The sequence below is a fragment of the Melopsittacus undulatus genome, chromosome 1 (assembly GCF_012275295.1).
Source record: "Melopsittacus undulatus isolate bMelUnd1 chromosome 1, bMelUnd1.mat.Z, whole genome shotgun sequence".
Classification (NCBI taxonomy): domain Eukaryota; kingdom Metazoa; phylum Chordata; class Aves; order Psittaciformes; family Psittaculidae; genus Melopsittacus; species Melopsittacus undulatus.
The window spans coordinates 98032113-98058115 of NC_047527.1; the positions used below are offsets into that span (position 1 = coordinate 98032113).

At 48.9% G+C, this 26003-nt stretch overlaps 1 protein-coding gene across 2 annotated transcripts; it reads right to left on the reverse strand.

Annotated features, from left to right (window-relative positions):
• Nucleotides 1-324: 324 nt before the first annotated feature.
• KLHL18 (kelch like family member 18) lies at nt 325-25999 on the reverse strand. Of its 2 annotated transcripts, none has more exons than XM_034064150.1 (10): nt 25766-25999; nt 12741-12871; nt 12410-12550; nt 10495-10693; nt 8239-8399; nt 7785-7921; nt 6402-6624; nt 4616-4720; nt 4206-4317; nt 325-2123 (listed from the first exon to the last, which is right to left on the reverse strand). In XM_034064150.1, the coding sequence occupies exons 1-10, from the start codon at nt 25913-25915 to the stop codon at nt 1737-1739; spliced, it is 1746 nt and encodes a 581-aa protein (XP_033920041.1). In that variant the 5' UTR covers nt 25916-25999; the 3' UTR covers nt 325-1736. The 2 variants fall into 2 exon arrangements, with proteins under 2 accessions (XP_033920041.1, XP_033920038.1); XM_034064147.1 differs by having other exon boundaries at nt 6402-6639.
• Nucleotides 26000-26003: the final 4 nt, after the last annotated feature.

Genomic DNA, 26003 nt, shown 5'->3' on the forward strand with positions numbered 1-26003 from the left:
GTTGGGAGGAAGAGGCAGGTCCAAGACCACAGGGCCACAATCCCCATGGCTTCCCCCAGCAGCTCTCAAGCTCAGAGACCACTAACAGAGACAGAAAACACTGTGTGGTCCTTCCCCACAAGAGGATGGAGGTGCCCCATCTGCAAAGACCCCATCACAGCTTCAGGTCTGGCACTCACAGCCTGAAAAGCAACTTCATTTTCATTCCAGTGTTCATGGGTGGTTTCTTTTTTGATTATTTTTTTCCTTTTTAAAGAGTTTTAGCAGCATGGAAGCCCCAACAGAATAACCCAGCAGCTGATGTACATGGAAGAAATAGATACATACTGATAAACCACATTTATAGCCAGATACGTTCATTATATATACCTAAAATATACATAGTACCTGAATATATAGACATCCACATATACACCCAAAGTTCAAATCCCGAGTGATGCTAGGAGTTAGGTAGGAACAAGATGGGGGGCTGGATTTGGGGACTGGGATCCTCCCTGCTTGGAGCTGGGCAGGGGACAGGTTCCAAGCCCCCCAACACACTGGGACTGGGCAGGACAAGGGGTGAAAGCCTCATCCCTTTGCTGCTGCCAGTGGGATTAGTGTCAAGTTCTTCCTGCCCAAGCAGGCAGGGGTGGCAGCTGCCTGTCCCTGCCCGCTCATGGCAGTGGAAGAGGTATGGCTTTGCTGAAGGGTGGCATGGGAGGACACGGGCATGAAGAGAGCCCCGGAGGGATGGCAGTTCACAGTCATGCAAGAGACGTGCTGAAGAGCTGATGCAGGCAAGGACTTTGCAGGGAGGGAGCTGCTGTGCTGCCTGCATGCTGCTGCTTCGGCCCTGGCAGCACTCGGCCTCACGTCTTGGTCCTGGCACAAAACCCACTGTGGGCTTCCAGAGCTGACACCTTCAGTGCTTCATTTTCTTGCCCTTCCTGAAAGATACTGGCCATGCTTTGCTCCAACTGCCTCTGAAACACTGACAATATCCAATAAAGACATCCTGCAAGTTAAATAACACCTTGGCCTGTTCCCTATTTTGAAACCCTATGACTGTTGCTTAGTGTCATTTACATTCAGCCTCCTCATCCAAAGCTTGCTAAAACCATGCGATGGTTTAACCGACTGGTTTTCCTCATCCTAGTTTCTCCATCGTGTGGCTCTTGTGGAGAAGTTTTCTCCACCGAGCTGAAGAAAGCACAGCTCTGCTCCGGGAAGCCTGCGATGTCTTGTGTAAGAAGCACCTTAGAGAAGGCAGAGCCTGGATGCGGTCTGGGAAGCGCTGCTGGTGGGTTTTTCTGTCTCAATAAGCCAGATGTATTTTCAAAGTCATTCAAGTGGCAGTTTTTATGTCGCAATTAAGCCTGCCCCTGCTTCCCCAGTCCTTCCCAAAGGTGCAGCTGAAAGCAGACCACAGGGCGATGTGGAAAACCAACGGCGACAGGAAGGATTTGCTTGGCCACAGCTCCGAGTGCAGGCTAATGAGCATGGAGGGAGGCGAGCAGGTCCTTGCTCGCACCAGAATGCAGATGTATTCCAACATGTTTGATCTTTGGGGAGCCTCAGCCCAAAAAGCCAAGGGTGGGGATTGGTTTGTCAAGTGGTTTTTATGTGCGTGTACATTTGTGAGTGACACTTGAGCACCTGGAAACGCACCTCTGCGGGCATCACATCATGAAACGCGCTCTGAACTCCTCTCCGTATTGTTGTCTGGAAGACAGCCCCCACTAAAACCTTTCTTCTCAGATGGTGAGGAGGGGGATGCAGCCCACCCCGACCCCTCCCTCGTGGCACACCATCGGTGCCATGAACGTCCAGCGGTTTGTCTCCGGGTCATACATTTCTACCGAGCTGAGGTTGGACTGTCCGTCGTACCCCCCCACGGCGTACAGACGGCCACAGTTTGCCACGAGGGAGACGCGGCTCCTCCGGGTGTTCATGGGGACGATCAGGTACCACTGGTCCGCCATGGAGCTGTAGACCTCGGCAATGCTGAGGAAGCCTGAGCCGTCGTAGCCACCGCAGACGAACATCTTGCTGCCCAGCGAGGCTGCTCCGTGGCGGCAGCGCTTGTTCAGCATGCTGGCAACTGGGTGCCAGGTGCCCGTGTGGTGGTTGTAGTACTCCACCTGCAGTCACAGAGAGCACACGGTGTGAGGGGACCCTTGCTCCGGACCCACCACACAGTGTGAGCACACAGCCTGTGCTGCTGCATCACACAACTGGAAACTGATAGAGAACGTAAGTTTACTCCTTGGTGTCATATACTCAGATTCTGTGTCATTATTAAGCTTTTCCAGCATCCTGGATCCCACCCGCTCCCCTTGCCCGCAGCCCAGGAACTCACTAGTGAGTTCTGGGGGCACAGATCACTCTCCCCACCTGATATATCACAGAAACCACAGCAAATGCAGGTTTAAAGGTTCTCCCTCTACCTCCCGCCCCTTTCAACAGCTTCTGCGTGCTGTTTTAAACAGGGATCTGAGCCCCAGCACCAAAAGGATTGGACACCCTTCAATTAAAAGTTCAACTACCACAGGATTGTCTCAATATCAATGTATTCAGTTTCCTCAGGCACACATCATGCTGCTGCCCAAGGCAGAAGCAGCCAAAGCTCTGTCAGACCCTAAGAGAGGCATGTGGGAGCCATCCTTAACAACTCCCTAAGTTCCCCCTAACCTTAAGGGAGACCCTCTATCCCCCCCTCCGGCAGCAGATTCAAGCTGTAATTTTCCAGTTTCTCATGCTGGATGACCATCACTCATTATGCAGTTTAAGCCTATGTCCTGCACCCTGTGGCAAAGGGTAGGGCTTCTTTCCTTCTGAAAGTGCAGTGAAATCTGCACTTTCAAAAAAGGCCAGCACCTCCTCTCTGTATGTTTGTGGAATGGTTATCTGGCACCTCAGGGGGGAAAACACACCATTCTGCATCCCTTGCATTTGTAGAGAGGCTGTTAGATGGATCCCTTTCGTAAGGGCTCCAGTACTGCCCCAAACTTATGTCCAGGAACGTGCTCAGACAAGATTTGTAGTTCTTGGCTCTGGGGTACTTCAGGCTCAGACGAGAGCATGCCCCAAAGTGCTGAGTGAGGCAGAAATAATTATTGCTGCTCCCAGCAAACCTCTTATTACAAATGTTCAAGGGCAGTGCATTAGTGACAGACCCAGCTGAATACAGCTCCGGCATTCTCACTCCTCAGCACATGAACAAGTCTTTTCTGATCTGCAGCAGGTTCGGGTTTTTTGGGTTTTTGTTTTGTTTTATTTTAAGCAATAGAACCACAGAGCAGGTGAAGAGGACAAGCTAACCTCGTACCACCAGCTCCCCCTGCTGTGAGGATGGTTTCAGAGATAAAAAAAATCACAGAATGCTTTGGGTTGGAAGGGCCCTTAAAGCTCATTCAGTTCCAACCCCCTACCATAGGCAGGGGCATCTTCCACTAGACCAGGTTGCTCCAAGCCCTGTCCAACCTGGCCTTGATGGGGTCAGGGATCCCTTGCCAGGGATGGGGCAGCCACAGCTTCTCTGGGCAACCTGTGCCAGGGCCTCACCACCCTCACAGGGAAGAACTTCTTCCTCAGATCTCATCTCAGTCTTCCCTCTGTCAGTTTAAAGCCATTCCCCCTTGTCCTGTCCCTACCTGCCCTTGTCAAAAGCCCCTGTCCAGCTTTCTTGTTGGCTCCTTTAGGCAGTGAAAGTTGCTCTAAGGTCTCCCCAGAGCCTTCTCCTCTCCAGGCTGAACAAGCCCAGCTCTCTCAGCCTGTCTCCATAGCAGAGGTGCTCCAGCCCTCTCAATAATAACCCATTTCTGAAACCAAAGCCATCAAACAGGCACATAAAACAGAGGTAGAAGTCTGACATCTGGGATACTTCAAAGCTCTAAGGTACAGAGATACAATGATAAAATGATTTAAAAAGTGAAGGAAGCAGGGAGACAATAAAATGCACTAGATCAATCCTTTTGATGCTTTGGGGAATAAAAGCAGCACTTCCAGTCCAGTTCCCAGTGGGTTCCTACCTATCTCACTTCTTCCTGAGCAAGAAGGGCCCGGGAAATGGCAGAATTTAGTGGTGCAAACACTAATGGTGCTTCAGGTGCACAGGGAAAAGGCACAGAGATGTCCCACCTCCAGCCTGACCTTCTGGCTACCTGTTGGAGATGACTCTCTGCCCAAGGCTCACAGGAACCCACAGCACCCTGCAGACTTACACTGTTGAAGATCTGCAGGCCGTCGTGCCCTCCTGACACATAGATCCGGCCCTCGAAGACAGTGACTCCAGCGGCGCTGCGGTTGGAGCTCATGGGGGTCACTACTGTCCACCTTGCCAGGAGAGAGGAGAGGTTAGCATGACTCCTGCAGGCACGGCACACGGATTATTTAAACTCCAGTGGATTTTCTAGGCCTGGGTTCTAGTAACTCTCCATTCACCACCTATTTAAACGATGGTTTTGTTCACTTGCATCCAGGTAAATTCTTGCAAGGAGGGGTGCTGCTCTGCTGTCAAGGCTTTTCTGCACTGTTCACTGTATTCATTTTCTAGGCTGGACCCCCAGCGGTGCCATGGCATTACCTTAGCAGCAAACAGATGGATAAGCTGTAGGACACAAAGAACTCTTACTTGTTTGTTTCTGGAGAATAGGACTCCACAGAGTTGAGAGATGAGTTTCCATCGTATCCGCCACATACGTAGATCTGACCATCCAGCACCACTGTTCCCATAGCACTGCAATGAAGAACAGACACTGTGAGATGGCCCTACAGTCTATTCCACAGTAAATTGGCACAGCCTGCCTTGCTCACTGCCTGCCCTCACCTCCTTCACTCAACCAAACCTCCTCCACCTTCTCCCCTGCTTCACCTCCAAGCTGCTCAACTGCTCAATCCCACCTGAACTCCAAGCCTCACATGTCATGAAAAATGCTTGTGGCATATGAACACCCACAGAGAGAAATCCTGATCCACATCCTGGGTCAGAATCCCAGCAATTACAGCTTCCCATGAAGAACTGCCCAACCGCTGCTGGTTGGGGGTGACACTAGTGAAGGACATTGTCACACAGCTTCAGGAGATGTGCTCTCAAATGGGAAGCAACTTAAATCAAGGTGCCCAACACTGTCATTACACCTTGTAAATCACATATTTGGCTTTTAAAGGCAAATGGGATACTTCAAACTAGAATCCCACCTTGGAAATGTAGTCAGCAAAACTTCCCATAGAAGTTTGGCGACACAATCCTTAGTGATAAAAACACAGCACTACAGCTGGAGTCGAGCAGTTTGTACAATAACCAACATCTTCATCTGCATGAGAGTGCCTGACACTTGTTATACTTCAAGGCAGAACAACCCAATTGTGGAAGAGCAATTGCCTCTCACTGTGGGAAAAGCTCCTGGGAGCCTCCTTCCTATGGCAAAACCGAGTTGTTTTGCTACAAATTAGAGCCTCATACCCAGGATTTCATGTACTCAATTGCTTGCAGTGTGCTCTTCCCAAGCGATCAACATCCTGGACCACAAAACAAGCCAGACAAACCCTTATGGTAAAGAAGAAGCTTTTGCAGAAAAGTGAACAACTTAACAACTCTCAGTGACCAGGCACGAGTGCAAGAAAAACCGCAGCAGAAACCCTAGAAGATGTTTAAACATGAAGGTGGGGACGACAGGATGACCACACAACTTAAATGGGGGGGGTTCAAAATGAGGCAGGATAAACTCCTGAACCACACAGCGGTTGGGAACTCTGCAGCTCTATCCGGCAAGCACGAACACCTTCTGCTTAGCAGTAAAGTCTTCTCCCTGGATGAGGGAGAAGCCTTCTCCCTCCTCTTCTCCTTCCCACCTGTAATTTTCTTATAATTTCTGGTAGGGAAAGAAAATGTCAGTACTGGCCAGAGGTGGTAAACCAGGTTTATCTGAATGAGCAGCACAGGTGCTTTCTCAATGGTGCTCGCCTGTGCTTTACTTACCATGTAGTATCACAATGTGAAGAAATGAGGCTCTGACTGTGTCCTTTGGGACTCCAGTTCAAACCCTTACGCACTTCACCAGCAGAATCTCATCACTCTTGATTTTACTCCCCGATGCCACCAAGGCCAAGATCTCTGTAGCTTACAGCCCACATTGCTCAGCTGCTTTTTACTTACCGAGGTCTTAACAGCTTTCCTGGTAAATCAGTGCTGTGATTTTGTTGGGCTGCTGAAAGTTTCCCTCTCTTACCAGCAAGCAGCTCCCAGAATCAGCATGACTGCATCAACGGTAATCCCACAGGCTTCTATGCTGCTCCACTCCTCCTTTTTCCTTTTGCTCCTTCCCCACACCACCCAACACCTCCAGCCTTCCTACAACCTCATTTCAAACCCCCCAAACCTTCAAAGGTTCCCTGCCCACTGAGCAAGCTGCACATACCTTCGCTTGCTGTTCATGCTTTCCACTTTGGACCAGGAATCCATCTCTGGGTTGTAAACCTCCACAGTGCTCAGCCTTAGCTGACCATCGTAGCCGCCGATGGCATAGAGGAGTCCATTCACCACTGCTACCCCAACTCGGCTCCGGGCTGTTGTCATCGGCTGGCACTTCTCCCAGCGGTTGGCAATGGGATCAAAGACTTCCACCACATTCAGCGAGTCACCTGCATAAAAATTTGCTACTCAAATTAAAAGGGGGAGATCTGCTAAAGCACTCTTCTAGCAAGCTTGCCTGTCACAAAAGTGAATGAAGGATAAGCGATTGCTGCTCTGACCCCAAACATGTGGCTGACACCAGGAATTTCCCTGCTCTTCTCTGGGGAAATGCCTGGGAAACATCATATGTCCTACTCTGGGCTATTACACATTGTATTCCAACCTCCCTGCTCCCACAAAGTCAAGTCAGGGGCATATTCCAGCAACATCTCTATTCACCTCTGAAAAATTTACATAAAGTGCACTCTGCAATGCAAAAGGATCTCAGAGTGGTTCAAAGCTCGCCCATGCTCTGTGCCGTAACACTTGACAAGATGTAGGCTGTGGAAGTGGGACCTATTATAACCTCAGAGTGGCAGCAGAGACCTGCAGTGGCACAAACATCCTGTGAGGGCTGGAGCATCTCTACTATGGAGACAGGCTAAGAGAGCTGGGCTTGTTCACCCTGGAGAAGGCTCCAAGGAAACCCCAGAGCAGCTTCCAGTGCCTAAAGGGGCCAACAAGAAAGCTGGAGAGGGGCTTTTTGATAAGGGCAGGTAGGAACATGACAAGGGGGAATGGATTTAAGTTGACAGAGGGGAGACTGAGAGGGGATCTGAGGAAGAAGTTCTTCCTTGTGAGGGTGGGGAGGCCCTGGCACAGGTTGCCTAGAGAAGCTGTGGCTGCCCCATCCCTGAGTATTCAAGGCCAGGTTGGATGGGGCTTGGAGCAACCTCGTCTAGTGGTCGCACTAGACCTGGTTCCAAGTGTGAGGGGGTTGGAACTGGATAATCTTTAAGGTCCCTTTCAAACCAAACCATTCTATGATTCTATGATGATCCCACACACTCAGACACTCCAAGTTCTTGTTGCCATAGGCAAGGTCACCATCCTCAAAATACTGATTCTTTAAGAATACTGTCCTAAATAAACTTGACTTAAACATTATTTTGAGTTGGAAGATGTTAAAATAGGGGCACAGCCACCTTGAGCTTTTCAGTGGAAGGGTCAAAGTGCTGCACAGGGGGAGAAACTGCTCAAGGCGGCACAAGAGAAGTCCACGATCCTATTGTCCCACTCAGCAAACTAGGCTGCTCTCTCCACCGTGGGGAGCAGATATGCAAGGTACCTGCTGAGTTCAGTCCTCCGACAGCATAAATCAGTCCTGCAATCGACGTACAGCATCGAGGACGGGTCTTGAATGCCGGGAGGTGTGGCCGGCGCTCTGGCATGAGGTGATAATCTTTTGCTTCATCAACCAGATCCCTGAATCAAAGCCAAATAATTAAAGAGCTCAGCTGACATGAAGAAATCTGTTTTAAGTCAGATGCAGATTTAAGCAACTGACTTTTCCCCCACCATGGCCAGTACTTCTAGAAGGCAACATGGCCCTACTGCTAGGTTAAAACTGGGGAGGGTGCTTTGGATTTGTGCTGTTATCTGTGATCTGTCTGGTGAGGACCTCTGTCCACAGAAAGTGAGAATTCCAGTTTCCAAGACTTCTAAATCACATTCCTGCACCTCCATCACACTGACAGGTACCAACCCTGTGGTGGTTTTCTAACCTCACATCCAAGTCTCACCTGCATTTGTGGCAGCAGCGGACCAGGTCATCTTGTTGCACGCGGTCAGTGAGAAACTGAGGTCGACAAAGGGGGAGGCGGATTTTGGACAGGAGCTCGGGTAAGAACGACTCTCTCTGGTCTCGGTCGTACCGTATCCAAGCTAAGGCAGCTTCAAACACCTGCCAGAAAAAGAGGCATGGGAAGTTGGAGCTTTGGGGTTTATTTTTAGTTCTGCAAGTTCCTACTGCTGCCAGCTGTCTGATGGAAAAGAAATCACGTATTGACAATGATCTTCTCTTGATCGCAGGTGACGTGTTTTCAGTACAGAACAGTGATGCTCTATACAGTGCCAGAAAGAAGTGGAGCTGTTGGAATGAGTGCAGAGGAGGCTATGAAGATGCTCTGAGGGCTGGAGCATCTCTGCTCTGGAGACAGGCTGAGAGAGCTGGGCTTGTTCAGCCTGGAGAAGAGAACGCTCCACGGAGACCTTAGAGCAGCTCCAGTGCCTAAAGGGGCAGACAAGAAAGCTGGAGAGGGGCTTTTGACAAGGGCAGGTAGGGACAGGACAAGGGGGAATGGATTTAAACTGATAGAGGGGAGACTGAGATGGGATCTGAGGAAGAAGTTCTTCCCTGTGAGGGTGGTGAGGCCCTGGCACAGGGTGCCCAGAGAAGCTGTGGCTGCCCCATCCCTGGCAGTGTTCAAGGCCAGGCTGGATGTGACTTGGAGCAACCTGGTCTAGTAGAAGGTGTCCCTGCCCATGGCAGGCAGGTTGAAACTGGATGATCTTTAAGGTTTCTTCTAACTCAAACCTTTCTGTGATTCTGCAGTCACCAGAGGACTCTCCTGTTGCATGACACTTGGGTGGGCATTGCTTTCTCTGCCTCCAACTTAGCTTGCAATAATACTGATCTATTGTCGGATGGGATGTTTAGTACGAATGTTTTCAGGGAGATGAGGACGCTGGGAAGAGGATTTTAGTGCAGGAGGTGGGGCAGAATGCAAAACCTTATTTATTTAGTGTCAAAAAACAAACCAGGGAAGAAGAGAGAAAGGCGCTGCTGGAGGTGCAGACCTCTTCCAAGCACCACTCACTGCCCTGTTTTGGATGACTCCAGACTACAAAGGAGCCTGGCTCCTTTAATTGCAGACATGTACTCCTTGGCTCACAGGACTCTCACAGTTGAAGCCTGAGCTGGGTTTTCCTTCTACACTCCTGCTCTTACATCCAGGTGACCACATCCAACTCCTGTCACTGTCTTCTGAGGTAGAGCTCTTACTGAGCACAGTGTCCCCAGCAGATAAGCTGCATTGCAATAAAATACTGCCATTTCTGAAGAGGGGGGCTGGCATATGGGGCACAAGGAAGTGTCACCAGGGATGATTCTTTGGACTCCTACCTGCTCCACAAAGGATCCACATGGCCAAAACAGCAAGAGACCAATCTGTGGTATGATATAGCAATGTGGCTGGAATGTGAAGCAGGTTCCCTTGCTTCCCTATTTCAGACAGCCTGATTAGCAAAGCACTCTCTTACCCTACATGGAGATAGCTGTAGGTCTGCTTTTCATTTGTCACCTCCTTAGTAACCTCCTTGGAAAAAGCAGGACACATTTCCTGGCTCGATGACAGGCTGTTTCTCCTGCAAGCTGTCAGCCCACCACTGATGGATTCTCAAGACTGCTGAAGCACCCTAAAGCTGTTCAGCCCTGCTTTCTGTTTGGGTTTTTATTTTTTCCAGGAACAAGGCAGTCTAGAGGAGGCTCCTGATGGCAAATCCAGTGCAACATTTGTTACAAAATGCTGCAGCACTCGCAGCAAATTCATGACACCTCAAAAGCATTCCTCTGGATTTGAAGATGAGTTCTAAGGGCTCCCTGCTGTTGCCTACACTCTCAGGCTCTGTCACCAGGACCAGCAACTTACTGACAGTAAGGGACACAGCTGAAGGTTCTCAGAACCCAACAGGTTCCACCTTTGTCAATGATGAAGAATTAAAACACCTTAAAACAATGTTTTGTAAATTTATGGTACAAGAACAGAGAAACTCTACCAGGCATTTCTCAGAGCAAGGTGATGCTGGCAGCACAGACAAGACGTAGGGCTTAAGGGAGTCATCCTGGCTCTGTCAGGCACCTGTTAGTGTCTCTGGTGTGCCAGGACATCTCAGCTTCATTCAGATCTGGAAAAGGGTCATGTCCCATTCCACTTCCAACCAACCAGAAAGTCTCAAGGGAAAACTAGCCTCAGCTGAGACCCACACCAGGTACACACCTGCTCTTCAGACTTCACATTGAGCTCATCCCTAGAAACAAGCTCCAGGACATCTTCAAAAGGCAGTGCGAGGAACTCTTCAGACATGGATACCTCCACAAAGTGCTGATGAATGAAGCTGTTGGCAGCATCGTAGAGCACCGCACACATCATCGTCTCTGCAAACTGCCGCACTCCCAGGCAATTCTTAGGGTGAAGCCTGGGAAAGCAGGGAGGAGGTTAAACATCAGTTTAAGGGAAAGACAAAAGGAATTACAAACAAGTTCAGTGGAGCAATACAAGCAGAGTGTACAGGATGCAGTGAAAGCCACAGCTGTGTACTCTTCAGCAATGGTAAGCTCCAGCTCACTAATGAAGGAGAGGACCTTAAGGTTCTTCCAGCTCCAACCCCCTGCCACAGGCAGGGACACCTTCCACCAGACCAGGTTGCTCCAAGCCCCATCCAACCTGGCCTTGAACACTGCCAGGGATGGGGCAGCCACAGCTTCTCTGGGCAACCTGTGCCAGGGCCTCAGCACCCTCACGGTAAATTTTCTGTGAAAAAGTAATCTTTTCTCATCTTATATTTTTTCTAAGTACTACAGAACATCACCGATTACAGCTTCACAAACTCATTTCCTCTGGCTTTCAGCAGCCTGGTCTAGTGGAAACTGTCCCTGCTTGTGGCAAGGGGCTGGAACTAGGAGTTTTAAGGTCCCTTCTAACTCAATTCAGTCTAGCATTCTGTGACCCTCAGGGCTCACACAGGGATTGGTTACAGCACTGTGGATTTGTCTGTGCACAGGTGCCTAAAAACGTCCCATGTCTTAATTCCCTTCTAGAATGAGAGCTGAGTGTGTATATTCCAGCTCTTCAGGATGGTCAGAGTAAACTAATTTCTTGTTATTAACCAAAGTGACAGCTACACACTCAAATTCAGGACTTAACATAGGACACCCGGTTGCTCCTGGTAGAGCTGGGAGAACTGTGGCAGCTAAATCTGAGAAACAAAAGTACCTTGTTTAATCTGCATGTAGATAGAACTACCTAAAGCTAGTCAGGACTCAAACTGTCACATCCAGTATCTCATGTAAAATGTTTTTTTTTTGCAAGAATAATGAATACTTTGTAGTCTTATGTAACTTAATTTTAAGCCAACTGCAGGAATTCAGGATGCACACAGGGACTGAAAACTTGAGATGTCTTAAATACGGAGGAAAAATATGTTTTCTCCCTATCCTGTGGTTTTAGGGTACCTCTATTTGGATGTGAAGAAAAATAAGTGGCTGAGATGTTCCATTTTATTTGGTAGGTATGTTTAATATCACACCATGGAACACGCTGAACAGCTGCAGAGAAATCAGGCTGAGGAAACTAAACACGTAAGACTCCCTGGCACGATCTGAATATGCGTGTGGTACGTTTCCAAAGAGTAGTCCAGCTTTTCGTTTTCCAGATCCTGCTGCTGGAACAGTCTGGCAGCCAAACACCAGCAAGGGAACTGAAAAAAACCTGGGACCAATTTAAGGTTCTGCCACAGTTTCCTGTCCAGCTCTTTGGCTGGGTCCCTTTGTTCCTCCCCTCTTACACATGCAACTGCAGAGAGGGTAATTGCTGCGAGGGTGGGTTCATTAGCAGTAGAGGCAGTCACGCAGCACTGTGATGGGTAACCAGTTAACTCTTACAGGGAAATCCTCACTCACTTTTGCTTCAGGTATTATTTCCTGTGGCTGGCCAAGGCCCTATACTGTGTCCCAGCTGTAGCATCTCATGAGCCAGATAAGATATAGGGAATGTGAATGATGAGTCTTGGGAGATGCAGAGCTCCTTATCACACTGGCAGGAGACATCCTGCTTCCTCCCAAGCCAGACACAGATGACTAAAACCTTGCTGCTGTTGGGGAGCAGCAAGCACAGCTAAAGGACAACCCCTTACCTTTCTCTGAGGAAAGTGCAACAAGCATCTTTGATGTTCTGCAGCTGAAGGAAACTCGCCCCCATCAGCAGAGACTGCACATTCTGCTGATCTATGGCCAGGTGACCGTTGTAGGCAAAATTGATCAGAGCCTCAAGTGCACTAAAAAAGGGGAGAAAGGGCAGAAAATGCATTGAATTCAAGTCAGCACAGGAGCCTACTAACAGAAAAATCTTTTCTAGTGCCACTCACACAGAAGGTAGGCTTTCAAGCCTTGCACACACAACACTGAGGCCCACAGAGCACTCCTGATGCCTCTGGAGATCCTGGCTCGTGTGCATTGGGACATTACCTGGGATCCATCCCCTGCATGACAATCTCATCCTGCTTGCACTCCATCATGTCATTGGTGAACATGGCGTGGAAGTATGGGATAGAAGCCGCTAACACAATCCGGTGAGCACTGAATTTATGGTCCCCTACCTAAAAAGAGAGAAAAGGGGAAGGAGAGAAGATCAGCACCACTGATTCCAACCACATGGTCCAGATAACTTTGTGTAGCACAGCTCCGCCAGCCCAGCAGTAACTGAGGGCTGAAAACTGGGCAATTTCCATTTGCAAACAGGACTGCAGACTGTCTTTTAAAGTCAAACTTTTAAAGCCAGTTTTCCAGCCATATAAGCAGCCACAAGTGGTCAGCTGGGCAATGACAGAGTGGGTTATCTTCAGATTGCTCACAAAGCATGGCCAGGTCTCCAGAACCACGTTTACACAAATCAACACTGTATTCAACTGCACACATGGATTTCAAACCCAGATCTGTATCAAGGAGAGGGGAGAAGCAGGAAATGCCATGCACAACACAGGCTGGAGGAGACTGGATTGAGAGCAGTCCTGAGGAGAAGGACTTGGGGCTGTTGGTCCACGAGAAGCTCCCCACGACCCAGCAGTGTGCGCTTGCAGCCCAGAAACCAACCGTGTCCTGGGCTGCATCACCAGAAGCGTGACCAGCAGGGCAAGGGAGAGGATTCTCCACCTCTGCTCTGGTGAGACCCCACCTGCAGTCCCAACACATGAAGCACATGGAGCTGTGGAGCTCCATGAGTTGGAGCAAGTCCAGAGGATGCCACAGAGATGCTCCAAGGGCTGGAGCACCTCTGCTATGGAGACAGGCTGAGAGAGCTGGGCTTGTTCAGCAGGGAGTTTGGTCTGAATGATCTTTAAAGTCCCTTTCAAACCAAGCCATTCTATGCTTCTATAAAATACTCCCCCAGAGCCCTGCTTCAGGTAACACCTTCTCCTACCAGCTGGCAACCACAGATCTCACATCACCCATCTGATCCCAGGACAAGATGAGCACAGCCATGCAGGCTCAGTGCAAGCCTTGCATTGTGATTACTCTGCAGAACTAAAAGCTGGGTGATGCAGCTGCCCATTTCCTCTTCCTCAGCTCTTCCTCTGAGCTTATGACTAACTTACAGGTTAAATCCCATGCACTTTTCTTCTTGTACCCTCAGCTTATGCTCACAGCCAGTCACCTTCACTATAACCCAGAAGCTCATATGGGCTCATCTTCTTTCAGCCTCCACAGGTTCACTTTCACCAGCTCTACTGTACCTGCATTCATTTACATCCTTCCTAATCCTTACAGAGTGAGGCTTGGAAGGGCCTTCTTGCACCTGCAATTCTACTTCCCACTCCTCCCACCTCCTATATAAAGACAGGTTGGGAAGACTGGGGCTGTTCAGCCTGGAGAAGAGAAGGCTGCGTGGAGACCTCATAGCAGCCTTCCAGTATCTGAAGGGGGCCTACAGGGATGCTGGGGAGGGGCTCTTTGCTAGGGACTGTAGTGATAGGACAAGGGGTTCAAACTAAAACAGGGGAAGTTCAGGTTAGATATGTGCAGGAAGTTCTTTACGGCAAGGGAGGTGAGGCACTGGAACAGGTTACCCAAACAAATTGTAAATGCTCCATCCCTGGCAGTGTTCAAGGCCAGGTTGGAAAGAGCCTTGGGCAACATGATCTAGTGTGAGGTGTCCCTGCCCATGGCAGGGGGCTGGAACTAGGTGATCTTAAGGTCCTTTCCAACCCTAACTATTCTATGATTCTATGATTCCTGCAGATACTATATGATACTTTCTCCTCTTCTGAGCTACACAGCTCTTCAATTACTTCTCTCTGATGGTTCTGAGTTTTTTCCTCCCCTAATTTCCAGGCTAACCTGATTCATACCAGTTTCTACCCATCCCAGCTTGTGCAGAACTGCCCCTTTCCCCCACTTATGCAAGATTTTCCCATTTGAGCTTTGTTTTGCTGGGACAAGCTGGAAGAGCAAGTCCTTTGCTCTTCAGGTCATCCAAGAAGCCCTTCTCTTCTCCTCCTTACTTCTCTACAAAAAGCTTCATCACCCTTTCATGTCTAGGCAGCTTATTAACAAAAATGTTGCTTGCATTCAGGTTTTCACTGTTCCCAACAGTGCCTTGCCTCTCCCTCTAGGCCCAGAGCAATCATACCCTGTAAATACAATTTGCTAGTTCAGAAAGCAGAATTCCTGACACATGGAAAAAAAAAAAAAAGAGGAATTGGGCACTACACAAGATGCATAAGCAAGCAGGATTTTTTTTCTTAAACAAAAGCATATTCAAGTGCCACAAATGCTGTTAGAAGATATTTCTTTAAAACCAGCCTGACCACCCAGCTGCTCGCAGTGCGTGCCTGCCTGCACGATGGCCAGGACTTGCAAACATTTGGAATGCGGTCAGCATGTGGCACTGCATGGCTGGGGTGCAGGGGCAAGTCCGCTCTGCCAGAGCTTCCCAGTTTAAACAGTGCTCCAAACATCCAGTCAAACTGCTTCCAAGACCTGCTCCAGCCTGGTAGTGGCTGGTCCACTTTTGGAGAGCCTTGCATCAGTCCTGATGAGCTCAGGTGTGCTTGAATCCATGCTCTCCACTGTGCCTGGATTACCCTGCACTAATCCCACTGTCCTGGATTTTGCAGAGTTCTCAATGCCCAGGGCAAAAGCAGTGAGTGAAGTGTACGGACTGTTGCAGCTCGTGGGAAAGAACCCTCACATATACACTTGTGCGGTGACTTGGACACTGGCACAGGTTACCCAGAGAAGCTGTGGCTGCCCCATCCCTGGCAGTGTTCAAGGCCAGGTTGGATGGGGCTTGGAGCAACCTGGTCTATGGAAGGTGTCCCTGCCCATGGCAGGGGGGTGGAACTGGATGAGCTTCAAGGTCCCTCCCAACCCAAACCATTCTGTGATTGTCAGCTCAGGAAAGCAAGCTCAGAATGAGTAAAAAGCACCATCAACCCCTACTACTAATCCAAAACTACATGTAAAACATCCCAATGACTCAAGTGCTGTGCCACAAATACCAGCAAATATGCTGCTGCTCTGTTCTCTTCTCTGCTAACTCAGTCATTAGTTTACCTCACGCTTTACCTTCAGCCCCTGCCCTCCTGAGCCCAGCAGAAACCAGACTATGATAGGGACAGAGGCAGGAGTAAGAGTGCTTGCTTGGCAGAGGAAGGCTAAGATGATATTCCATGAGAGAGAATGAAGAAGCAGAAAAGAATAAGGTAATGAAAGCATGAGGATAGATATTTATAGCAGTGAGCTGGGAAGTACAAGCATGTGAATTAAGACAGCAGCTCTACCACTGCAACAGCAGCAGGGGCTGCACCCCAGTACAGGCACAGCCCATGCTCCCTCAACATACAAAATCATCAGCAGATTCCTTGTGTCCATGAAGCAGGATAGGGAATCTCTGGCACAAAGAGTCAGGACTGCTAATACTTGCAAAGGAGCCCATGGTCAAAGAGGGGATGGGGCTCAAGGCCACAAGCGCCAGCCCTGTTTGAGTAATGAATGTTTGCAGAGCAGGGCTCCCCACCCTGACTTTACACAGCCTCTTGTAAGTGAGTGCAAACTCTAGCCTGGCCTTTCTACCACGAGGTTCAAAACCACTTCTAAATACACCAAGTTTAATGAGAAAAGCCCACAAGAGGAAGGAAGCGATTCAAGAACCCGTGCACCCCTGAAAGCTGACAAAACTTCCCTGTGTCCACAGTGGTGGGGTTTTCGTTTCCTTACTGCACACAGCTAACTGCCAAGTTAAGCACACGTGCACATGAACAACTTCGCTTCTGTTTATCTCTCCATGTGAGTGCGTGACCGAGGTGCTGCTCATTGAGAGAAGCTCAAGAGGTACAGGATGCAGATAGGTAAATAAGGAGACCTGGGTGCTGAAGCTCTTTGTTTGGGACCTCTTGCCGGGGAAAAGTGTGTGTGTGACCAGCCACGACTTGGTTGACCGCAGTGAGTAACTCACTGCTCAGCCTGTCCACGTTCCAGCCCCAGGGTTCAGAAATGCCAGACCTGCTCAACAAGCTCCGGCACTTTTTGGCCTGTTCCTACCAGTGGATGAAGCCACTCCACCAGCCTCATCCACCCCAGCAGCCATGCCCACAGCAGCTTTCCTGGCCCAGCTTGTCAATGGAAGGTAAACACCAACAAAGCTAAAGACATGGGTCTCATGTCTTACTTGTCTCATTATGCAGCGTGTTCTTGCAGCCCAGAAAACCAACTGTGTCCTGGGCTGCATCAAAAGGAGCATAGCTCCTCAAAAACAGACCTGTCTGTCGGATAGCCATCTACACCATGTGCTGGGATTTCCCCAGTCTGCTGTGCCCTGGGATTTCCCACTCCTTGAACATCTCACCAGCACTGCTCCTGCTTTCCTCTCCACCAAACACAAGGTCAATCAGTGCTTCCCATGGTAGGATATATTTAGCATAGAATCACAAAACAGCTTGGGTTGGAAGGGACCTTAAAGATCATCCAGTTCCACCAAATGGCCCCATTATCCTTGTTAATACACCTTGTTATTGCAAAACCAATAATTTATAGTCATTCAGCGAGATTCCCGACGCCTTAATGAGAGCTGCATCATCACAGGGATGAAATACTTTGTGTCTGGGCAGCAGCACCACCCTTCCAGCTCCAAGCTGCTCAGCAGCTCAACAGGACAGGATTGTTTCCCCAGTGGGGTTCTCGCCCTTCATCAAGGCAAAGGTTTCACCTTGGGGAACACCCCATTTAACAGATTAACTGCACCAGGGATGACCCTGCACAGGCAAGGCAGGGTTTGAACCAGTTCTGGTTACCTACAGGGCTCAACTTCCTGCCCCAGCTTGGTTCCCATCAACACGTGTGATGCAGCTGGACAACACAGATGCAGCCACGTTGTTCACAACTGCTTTGCTTGTGCTGGTGCTTGCCTGACCCTGCTATTCAGGGAAATAAAACTGAAATAAGCTGTGCAAAAAGGGGAATCATTTTCTGCCATAAGAGCAGTAGAAAGGAGGGTGGGGGGAGACTGGAACTGGCCCCTGTCAGCGGAGAGATCCAGAGAGCTGCATCAGCAAAGAGCTGATCCACACTGCGATTGCCACCAACTGAATTGAAATGATTTCCTGGGACTGGACAAGATAAAACCTGTGTTTCCTTTTGTTTTTTTAAACTTGCTTGTGTAATGATAGAGGGGCCTCAGGGAGATTTATAAATTGAGATTTCTGGTCTAGAAGCTATTATTATGTTCATACCAGCAGCACTTAATAGCAAGTCCCGAAGGAACAACTACATTTCTTGCTGCAGGTGAAGGACAATACCTGTTTTTCCTGCAGAAGATGAAAAATACTTCTGAGGATAAGCACACAGCCCATGTGACCTAAATTCATCATTGTGTCTTCTGTGTCAAGAAGTGCTCCCTATCTCCAGAGCCCTGTGTCATCATGGGATGTGTGTGTAAAACAAAGCCTCAGTTGTGGATTTCAGCTTTCAGCTGAAGGTGAAAGCTCTTGTTTGCAGGAATAGATTGTTTCAAAGCAGTACCTGCTATGTTATCGTATCAGTTGTTCCTGTCAAGTTAAACATAGATCAGGGTAATTCATAGAATCACAGACTGGCTTGGGCTGGGGGGGGTCTTAAAGCTCATCCAGTTCCAACCCCCTGCCATGGGCAGGGACACCTTCCACTAGACCAGGTAGCTCCAAGCCCCATCCAACCTGGCCTTGAACACTGCCAGGGATGGGGCAGCCACAGCTTCTCTGGGCAACCTGTGCCAGGGCCTTACCACCCTCACAGGGAAGAACTTATTCCTCAGATCTCATCTCAGTCTCCCCTCTGTCAACTTAAATCCATTCCCCCTTGTCCTGTCCCTACCTGCACTTGTCAAAAGTCCCTCTCCAGCTTTCTTGTTGGCCCCTTTAGGCAGTGGAAGCTGCTCTAAGGCATCCCTGCAGCCTTCTCCAGGCTGAACAAGCCCAGCTCTCTCAGCCTGTTTCCACAGCAGAGGTGCTCCAGCCTTCTTCCACTGGAAAGATTTGGTTTTCACTTTTTGAGCCTGGAGTTCAGGACTGTCTCCAGGCACAACTGAAACCACCACAAACTTCATAATATCCACATCACTAAGCCAGAATTAGCTATTCATATAAGTACTAAAAAGAGAAATACCCCAAGAACTCCACATCAACAAGCTCACTGGAAAGAGGCTTGAGGGTAAGTCCTTTGGGGACTGAGCGAAACACTGTTTTTCAGAAGATTCCCACCTTTATGCAAGGACGACAGGTTGGATGGGGCTTGGAGCAACCTATTCTAGTGGAAGGTGACCCTGCCTGGGGCAGGGGGATTGGAATTGAATTATTTTAAGGGTCCCTTCCAACTCAAACCATTCTAGGGTTCTAAGATAGAATCATAGAATCAACTAGATTGGAAAAGACCTTTAAGGTCTTTTACATCAAGTCCAACTATTATGATTTTATGATGTGCTATTTTGCATCATAAAATGAAAGGCACATACAATATGTAATTTTAGGTGCCTTTCAAGGCAAAAGATACTGTTTACCAGAAACAAGAACAAAACCACTGCTAGCAAAGCATCCTTGCTGACCACGAATACCACAGAATTCCCTTTCAACATGTTCCCTAACCAGTAACAAGAGGCACGCTCTCCCTTACACTCCCACATCCACAAAATGCTAACAACTTCCAGGGTACAATGAAGCTTTCTCTAGAGAAAAATGGTGTAGGTGGAATAAAGGCATCTATTGTCTTCATGTCATCATTATCCTGCATAGCTGAGAAGTCTCTTGACTTTTCTGCCGCAAAGATCTTCTCAAAACACCCCCATCATTCCTGGCATTCAATCAAAGAGAGGGCACAGCAGAAATTAAGGTAGCGCCCAAGTCATTGTAGCAAAGTGTTGTTAGGAAGAGGATAACGGAACAGTAAAATTCAAGAGATCTTGGATCAAAATTCAGGCTCTGAAATAAATACCCTTCCTCTGCAGCCACCCAAAGAGTAGCTGGACAAAACATGAAAGAGTTTAAACTCAGCTCATGCAAAACCAAGAGACTGATGCCATTAAGGCAGACATCCTCTGGTCTAGACTCTTATTTCCCACAGGGACTGAGGAAAAGAAGCATCCTGAGGGGATCATCTCCGGCCCTGCCTGCCTTCCTGCTCCTGAGGGACTGGCAAAACTAAAGCCAAGGTTAACTCAACAGTGGGGGGCCCCTGCAGCCACAGGCTCCCTGCCACGCTCCCCCACCCTCTTCACAACAGTAACCCCAAACCTTTCCTATATTCTGACAACCCCTATGACAACATGGAGAACACCCAACCTCTGCTCCTAACTCATCCCACAGCCTCCAGCTTCTAACTGGGCGATAAGTACCTGCCAGACACCAGGTTAAACACCCTGCAACAGCAGGGCAACTCCTGCTTCAAGGAAAGCAAACAACACCCGTGCAAGTGGGTTTAGAAATCAGACACTAGAGCCTTTCTTCCATGCTCAGAGAAACAGAGTAAAAAGCTTAGTGCAGAAATGTGTGGTTTGTGCTAACGTGTCAGGTTTAATGTCTTTGCAAAGCACTAAAAATACTCATCTTTTACATAAGGGGAGAAGCACTGATGCTAGCTGAGACCTCAGGTGAGAAAACAAGCCCAGTCATAATCCAAAGTAGCTTGTTACTGCTGTACAACTTAAATTTAGTGTAAGATTTAAATAAGTGTGCATAACAGATTCTCTGGATTTTTAAATCTACTGGCTCCTCAAATAAGCAAATTATTCCCTTTTCTCCTCAAAGATATTTTCTCCTACCAAGCTCATTTTCCTCGAGGATCTCTTACAAACAGGCTCAAACATCCACAGAGCAGCCAGACACAGGGTTTTTAAGGACCCTGCTGAAATTACTCACGCAGCCTAAGCTGCCTGGAATTCCACTTATCTGCCACTGCGGGACAAAGGGAGGCTCCTCCACCTCTGTGTCTGCTTGGCAGCAGCAGCTCTCTTGGGGTGCATTTGCTGGAGTGTGGAGAGTTTCAAATGAACAGTCTGCTTTGGGAAAAACTGTGATTAGAAGGGGAGAAAAGCCAACAGGAATATGGCCTGTCAGTCCGGTTTGGATTGTATGTGAAATAAATACTATAACCTCTCCATAGCTTGGGAATATTTTAACTTGCCAGGGTTGTACTAATTCTGAAGACACTACTCTAATGACTCTTGGAGTTAGTAATGGAAATATGGCATTCAAGCGATCCAAACCAAAATGAAGAGCAGCAACAACAAGAGGAGCTCACATTAACTTCACTCTTTGAGGAGTCAGAAAGGCACAAACCTTCTCTTGCTGGACACAGGTTTAGCCAAGACTGAAGGTGCCAGCCTGGCACCCAGCTCTCTGGCTCTGATGGGAGCAAGCAGGAGCTATAAAGACATTTGCTCTCCCTAAATTTGTCAATGAAGAAACAGGATAAGTATCACTTCCCTGTTTTATGGAGTGGTGCAGTCCACAGGCTTCCAGCAAGCTGCTGTTAATGTCCCTAGAGAGCACTTGTACCTTGGCCTAAAGCAGCAACGCAAACTCCAGAAAACAAAGCTGCCCAACCAGCTTTCATCTTGAGAGGATATTTGTCTCCAAAAAACAATGCTCAGGAACACAAATACCAAGAAGCTGCTTTTCTGCAATTAAAATGCAGACTAGTATCTCCAGGGAATAACACCCCCAAATATCTGTGCTCATCATGGAACCGAAACTCTTTGCGCTTTTGCAGCATTTATTTGTGAGCTCTAAACTCCTTTGAGAACACACACAGAGAAAAAAATGACTGCAAATCTGCTGTAAAATAAGCAGGAAAGAGTCTGCTGTACTGCTGTGTATAGGAAAGGAAAGCAAAGCAAGGAGGGCCCAAACCTTTAATGCAGAGCTTTTCCCATCCAGCGAGCTTAACATGAAACGAATTAACTTCTATCAATATGGTAAAATCAACAGCAGTGGGGATAGCAGAAATAAGTAAAGGCTCCCAGGTTTGGCAGAAAGCAATGCTAAGGGTGAAATGCTCTTGGGAAGAAAGAGCTTTTGGGAGAAACGGAGCAGTGACTGGAGAGGAGCATGAGAGCCAGAAAACAACCCAAGAGTCTCCTCACATGAAAACAGCCTGAAAGAAAATGCTTTATATCCAACTTCTGGGGTAAACCAGGTGGATACAGAAATCAAACCTCACTAATTTCAGCTGTCAATAACTGCAATAACATCTGGCCCATAGTAGGTGACAGCCAGCCAGAGATCTCACTATAGCAGGTTAAATTTGAACCCATCCCTAGCATGTATGTAGACTTCCCCCCTCACAGCCTATTTCAAACCCGAGAGATGTGGATAACTGAAACTTCAGTCCATCACTGGAAAACCCAGTTTGGCCCCAGATGTAGGGTATGGAAAGCTGCATGGAGAATGGCTGCTTCTGTGCTGGTTTTGTGGGATGTCCTGATATCATAGAATCATGGAATGGTCTGGGTTGGAAGGGACCTTAAAGCCCATCCAGTTCCAACCCCTTGCCATGGATGCAGGGACACCTTCCACTAGACCAGGTTGCTCCAAGCCCCATCCAACCTGCCCTTGAACCCTGCCAGGGATGGAGCAGCCACAGCTTCTCTGGGCAACCTGTGCCAGGGCCTCACCACCCTCACAGGGAAGAACTTCTTCCTCACATCTAATCTAAATCTCCCTTCTGTCAGTTTAAAGCCATTCCCTCTTTTCCTATCCCTCCCTACATGTCCTTCTTTTACCAGACAAGACCTCACCAACACACAACCTAGCAATCCTTAAAGAAGAAAGCAGTAGCAGAAATTTGGCTTTAGTAAGCAAAAATCCTACACTCACCAAGGAAAAATGAACTAACCACAGAATAAGGTGTGCCTCCTTGCTTCCCTCCTGCCTCCAATTTATCCACACGTGTTTCTATCAAACCATCTTCAAATTAGTATTTAACTAAACATTTCAAAGAGCCAACGATGGATGACTGAAAGGACAGATGCCTGCCATGGAACATCCTCAAAAGCTCTGACCCGCAGATATTTAAGAGACAGGAATAGAAAAGGACTTTGAAAATCTCTAGGCTGGACCATCCATGCATGAAGGAGCTTTAGCTCACCCTAAGCCGCTGGAAAGATGCACACCTTGCTTACTGCCCTGTGAAACCTTCATTTTCACATGGGCAATCATGAGAAGCAGCAACAGATTTCCCTAAGCTGAGTTTGGATAATCGGACCTCCAAGGGAGCCAGTCAAGTCAGCACTTCTTGCTTTTAATCGCATCTAAACCCAGCTGCCATACGCTGCTGAGGCAGCACCGTCTCCTGCAGAGCAGCACAAACTGCAGGAAGATGGTTTCTGAGGAAAGGGAACAAAATCCACCCCTCCTATTTACTGAATGAATTCTTGCCTGGCCTCATGAGGGGAATAATTGAAACAAACAAGAGCAGCAACACTTCATAGTAATTTGTGGCCTGTTCATACTTTTCTGTGGGCTGGGGAAAGCACTTACAGCCACTGACCCCAACGGTGATATTGGTACAGAGGCTGCTAAAAACCTGAACTGTGCTGCAACAAAGCTGCTTGCTCCCATTTCAGCTGCTGATTACATCAGAGGGCATCCAGCTTCTGGCCCAAAGTGGTCCTTAGCAGCTTTTTTCCTGATGTGACCTAAAGTCACACCAGAAGGCATTCTGCTGTGACTAGGAATCCTAGCACTTTTAGGCACATTAAGCTTTAAAAGTAATAGGATTAAAAAAAAAAAGAGGGCAACAAACTCACTTCAGCGGTGCAAGACGCACCAGGACCCACCATGGGTTCCTTCAGGTGTGGTCTTTAAATGCTTCTCAGTGTTTTTCCTACCTTCATTTTGGGCAAAAAGCATTGGAAAGACACCCCTGCACAACAGCTCATGTGGCAGGCTCCTTCTGCATCATGCTGGGTTTACAGCCTCCCCAATGCAAGTCAGGGATAAGCATGCTTTGTGTCAGCTGCATTTGAGGTGGTTCACCGATTCAAAGCCACCTCCAAATCCATCTAAGAAAAACTACTTCTTACCCAGTCAGCAGCTAGAGGAGACACCATGTAATGAACAAGAAGGGAAAGCTCGGCTCAGATTCATCAGGCTGCATTAATTCTATTGCCATGGGGTGGATAAACCTGATGTCAGGAGGCAGAAGGGGCAAAGAAGTGGGATATTTTGATAGGATGACTGAACACAACACGAGGAACCAAACAATCAGTCCTGAGGCTGCATGTGTACAGGTGAAAGCAAGACTGTTGGAACCAACAGGGAAACATGCTGTCAGCCCTCTGCCAAACGCTCCAGTCATTGCCAGGGTCTCTCTTCAGTATATTAAAGAGTTAAGCAAGTAGTGGAGAAAGTTAAGACTCATTTCAAGAACAACAGAGATATCCTTCTTAATACATTTTAAGCCTTTGTAGGGATGAAATGCTCTGTGCTCTCCCCAGATAGCAACAGGCTCTTGAACAGAATGTAATAAAAGGAAAAAAAGAAAGCAGGGCCAACAGAGCACCCTCACCCATGAAGCAGCCCAGCACCATCAGTACCTTTGGTTCGACCACTGCACTGGAGAGCTCCCGCTGCCCTCAAGACTTCAAGACTTTTCCCACTCTGCCCCAGAAGATACACAAAGGGAGATGAGCAGGATTTAAACAGCACTCAGCTATGGAAAATCTATAGAAATGGAAACCTTTTCAGAAGAGTTTTGTGAACAATGGTCAGGGAGATTGAGATGGGATCTGAGAAAGAAGTTCTTCCCTGTGAGGGTGGTGAGGCCCTGGCATAGGTTGCCCAGAGAAGCTGTGGCTGCCCCATCCCTGACAGTGTTCAAGGCCAGGTTGGATGGGGCTTGGAGCAACCTGGTCTAGTGGAAGGTGTCCCTGCCTGTGGCAGGGGCATTGGAACTGGATGGGTTTTAAGGTCCCCTCCAACCCAAACCATTCTGGGATTCCGTGCAATACCACATCTTGAATGGTATGACCCCTGCCAAGGAGGATCAGCATATGGCATGCTTTTCACGATAAGCATTTCAGCTGGGGGGCTACTGCTGATCTACAGGGATGAAGCACCCTCACAAAGCCCAGAGATTCACCCAAACCCTGCATCCCCACAACAGGCACAACCCTCAGCAGCTCCTTCTTCAGCAGCAGCAGGTAGGTGAGATGTTTCAGCATGAGTAGGCTGGGAAACACCTTCACATTTAATTAAACTTCAGAGTTAATTCTGGAATGACTCAACCAATCCAAGGAGCTACAGGCACACCCACTGCACAACAAACTCCTGAAGGACTCCAGCATCTCCTGCCTCGCACTGGCCACTATCAAAGCCCTTTCAGCACCCCCCGCCCCGCAGAGCCAGGAACACAACCCTGAGGATTTACCTGTTATACATCATTTCTATGATGCAGGGAAGTGGGTGTTCTATAAAGATGGTTTCCCGAGGAAACTGACTCTTCTCCCAAGGTTTGGAGCAGAGGTTTGCCCATGAATCTGCACCAACCCATCGTGTGACCTCCCGAACCACTCCTCAGCACCAGTACCACCACCAATCCGTGGCAGGGGTGCTGGGGGGCCCTCTTTCCTCCCCAGACAAGACCCTTCATTGAATCACTCTGCCTGGCTGCTGGAACACCCCGCGATGGTCCCAAGGGAGACAGAAGCTCCATCTCCCACCCTGCACCCAGAGTGAGGAGCAGCGTCGGGGACCGGGTGTCACCAGCACACCCACCCTGGGCTGGAGCTGCTCAGCACACCCCTCACCAAGGGGCCCTCAAAGAGCTGCCCCGTGGGGCTAGGGAGACCAGACACCCCCTGGTATCCCCTAGAGTGGATGGGGAGGACCCCCAGTTCCCCCCTTACCTCCTCATCAAAGCACCGAGGGAACCCCATCTCCCTCCTTCTCCCCAGCAAAGGGTCCCTCAAGCACCCCTCGGGGACCTGGGACCCCCCAGTGCCCCCGGACCGGGCCGCACCCCACCTTGAGGGTCACATCGCAGAGCTTGCCCTGCCGCCGGATCTCGCCCATCACGCCATAACCGCGGCTGGGCAGATCTCCCACCGAGAAGTGCACCAGGTCCTCGGGGTCCAGCTCCGGCTCAGCCGCCGCTGCTGCCGCCGACTCCAGCATCTTCCCAACCACTGCCACCACTCCCCGCCTCGCTTCGCCTCCCCCGCGCCTTGTCCACGCCCGGCCGCCGTAGCGCGGCCACCGCCCC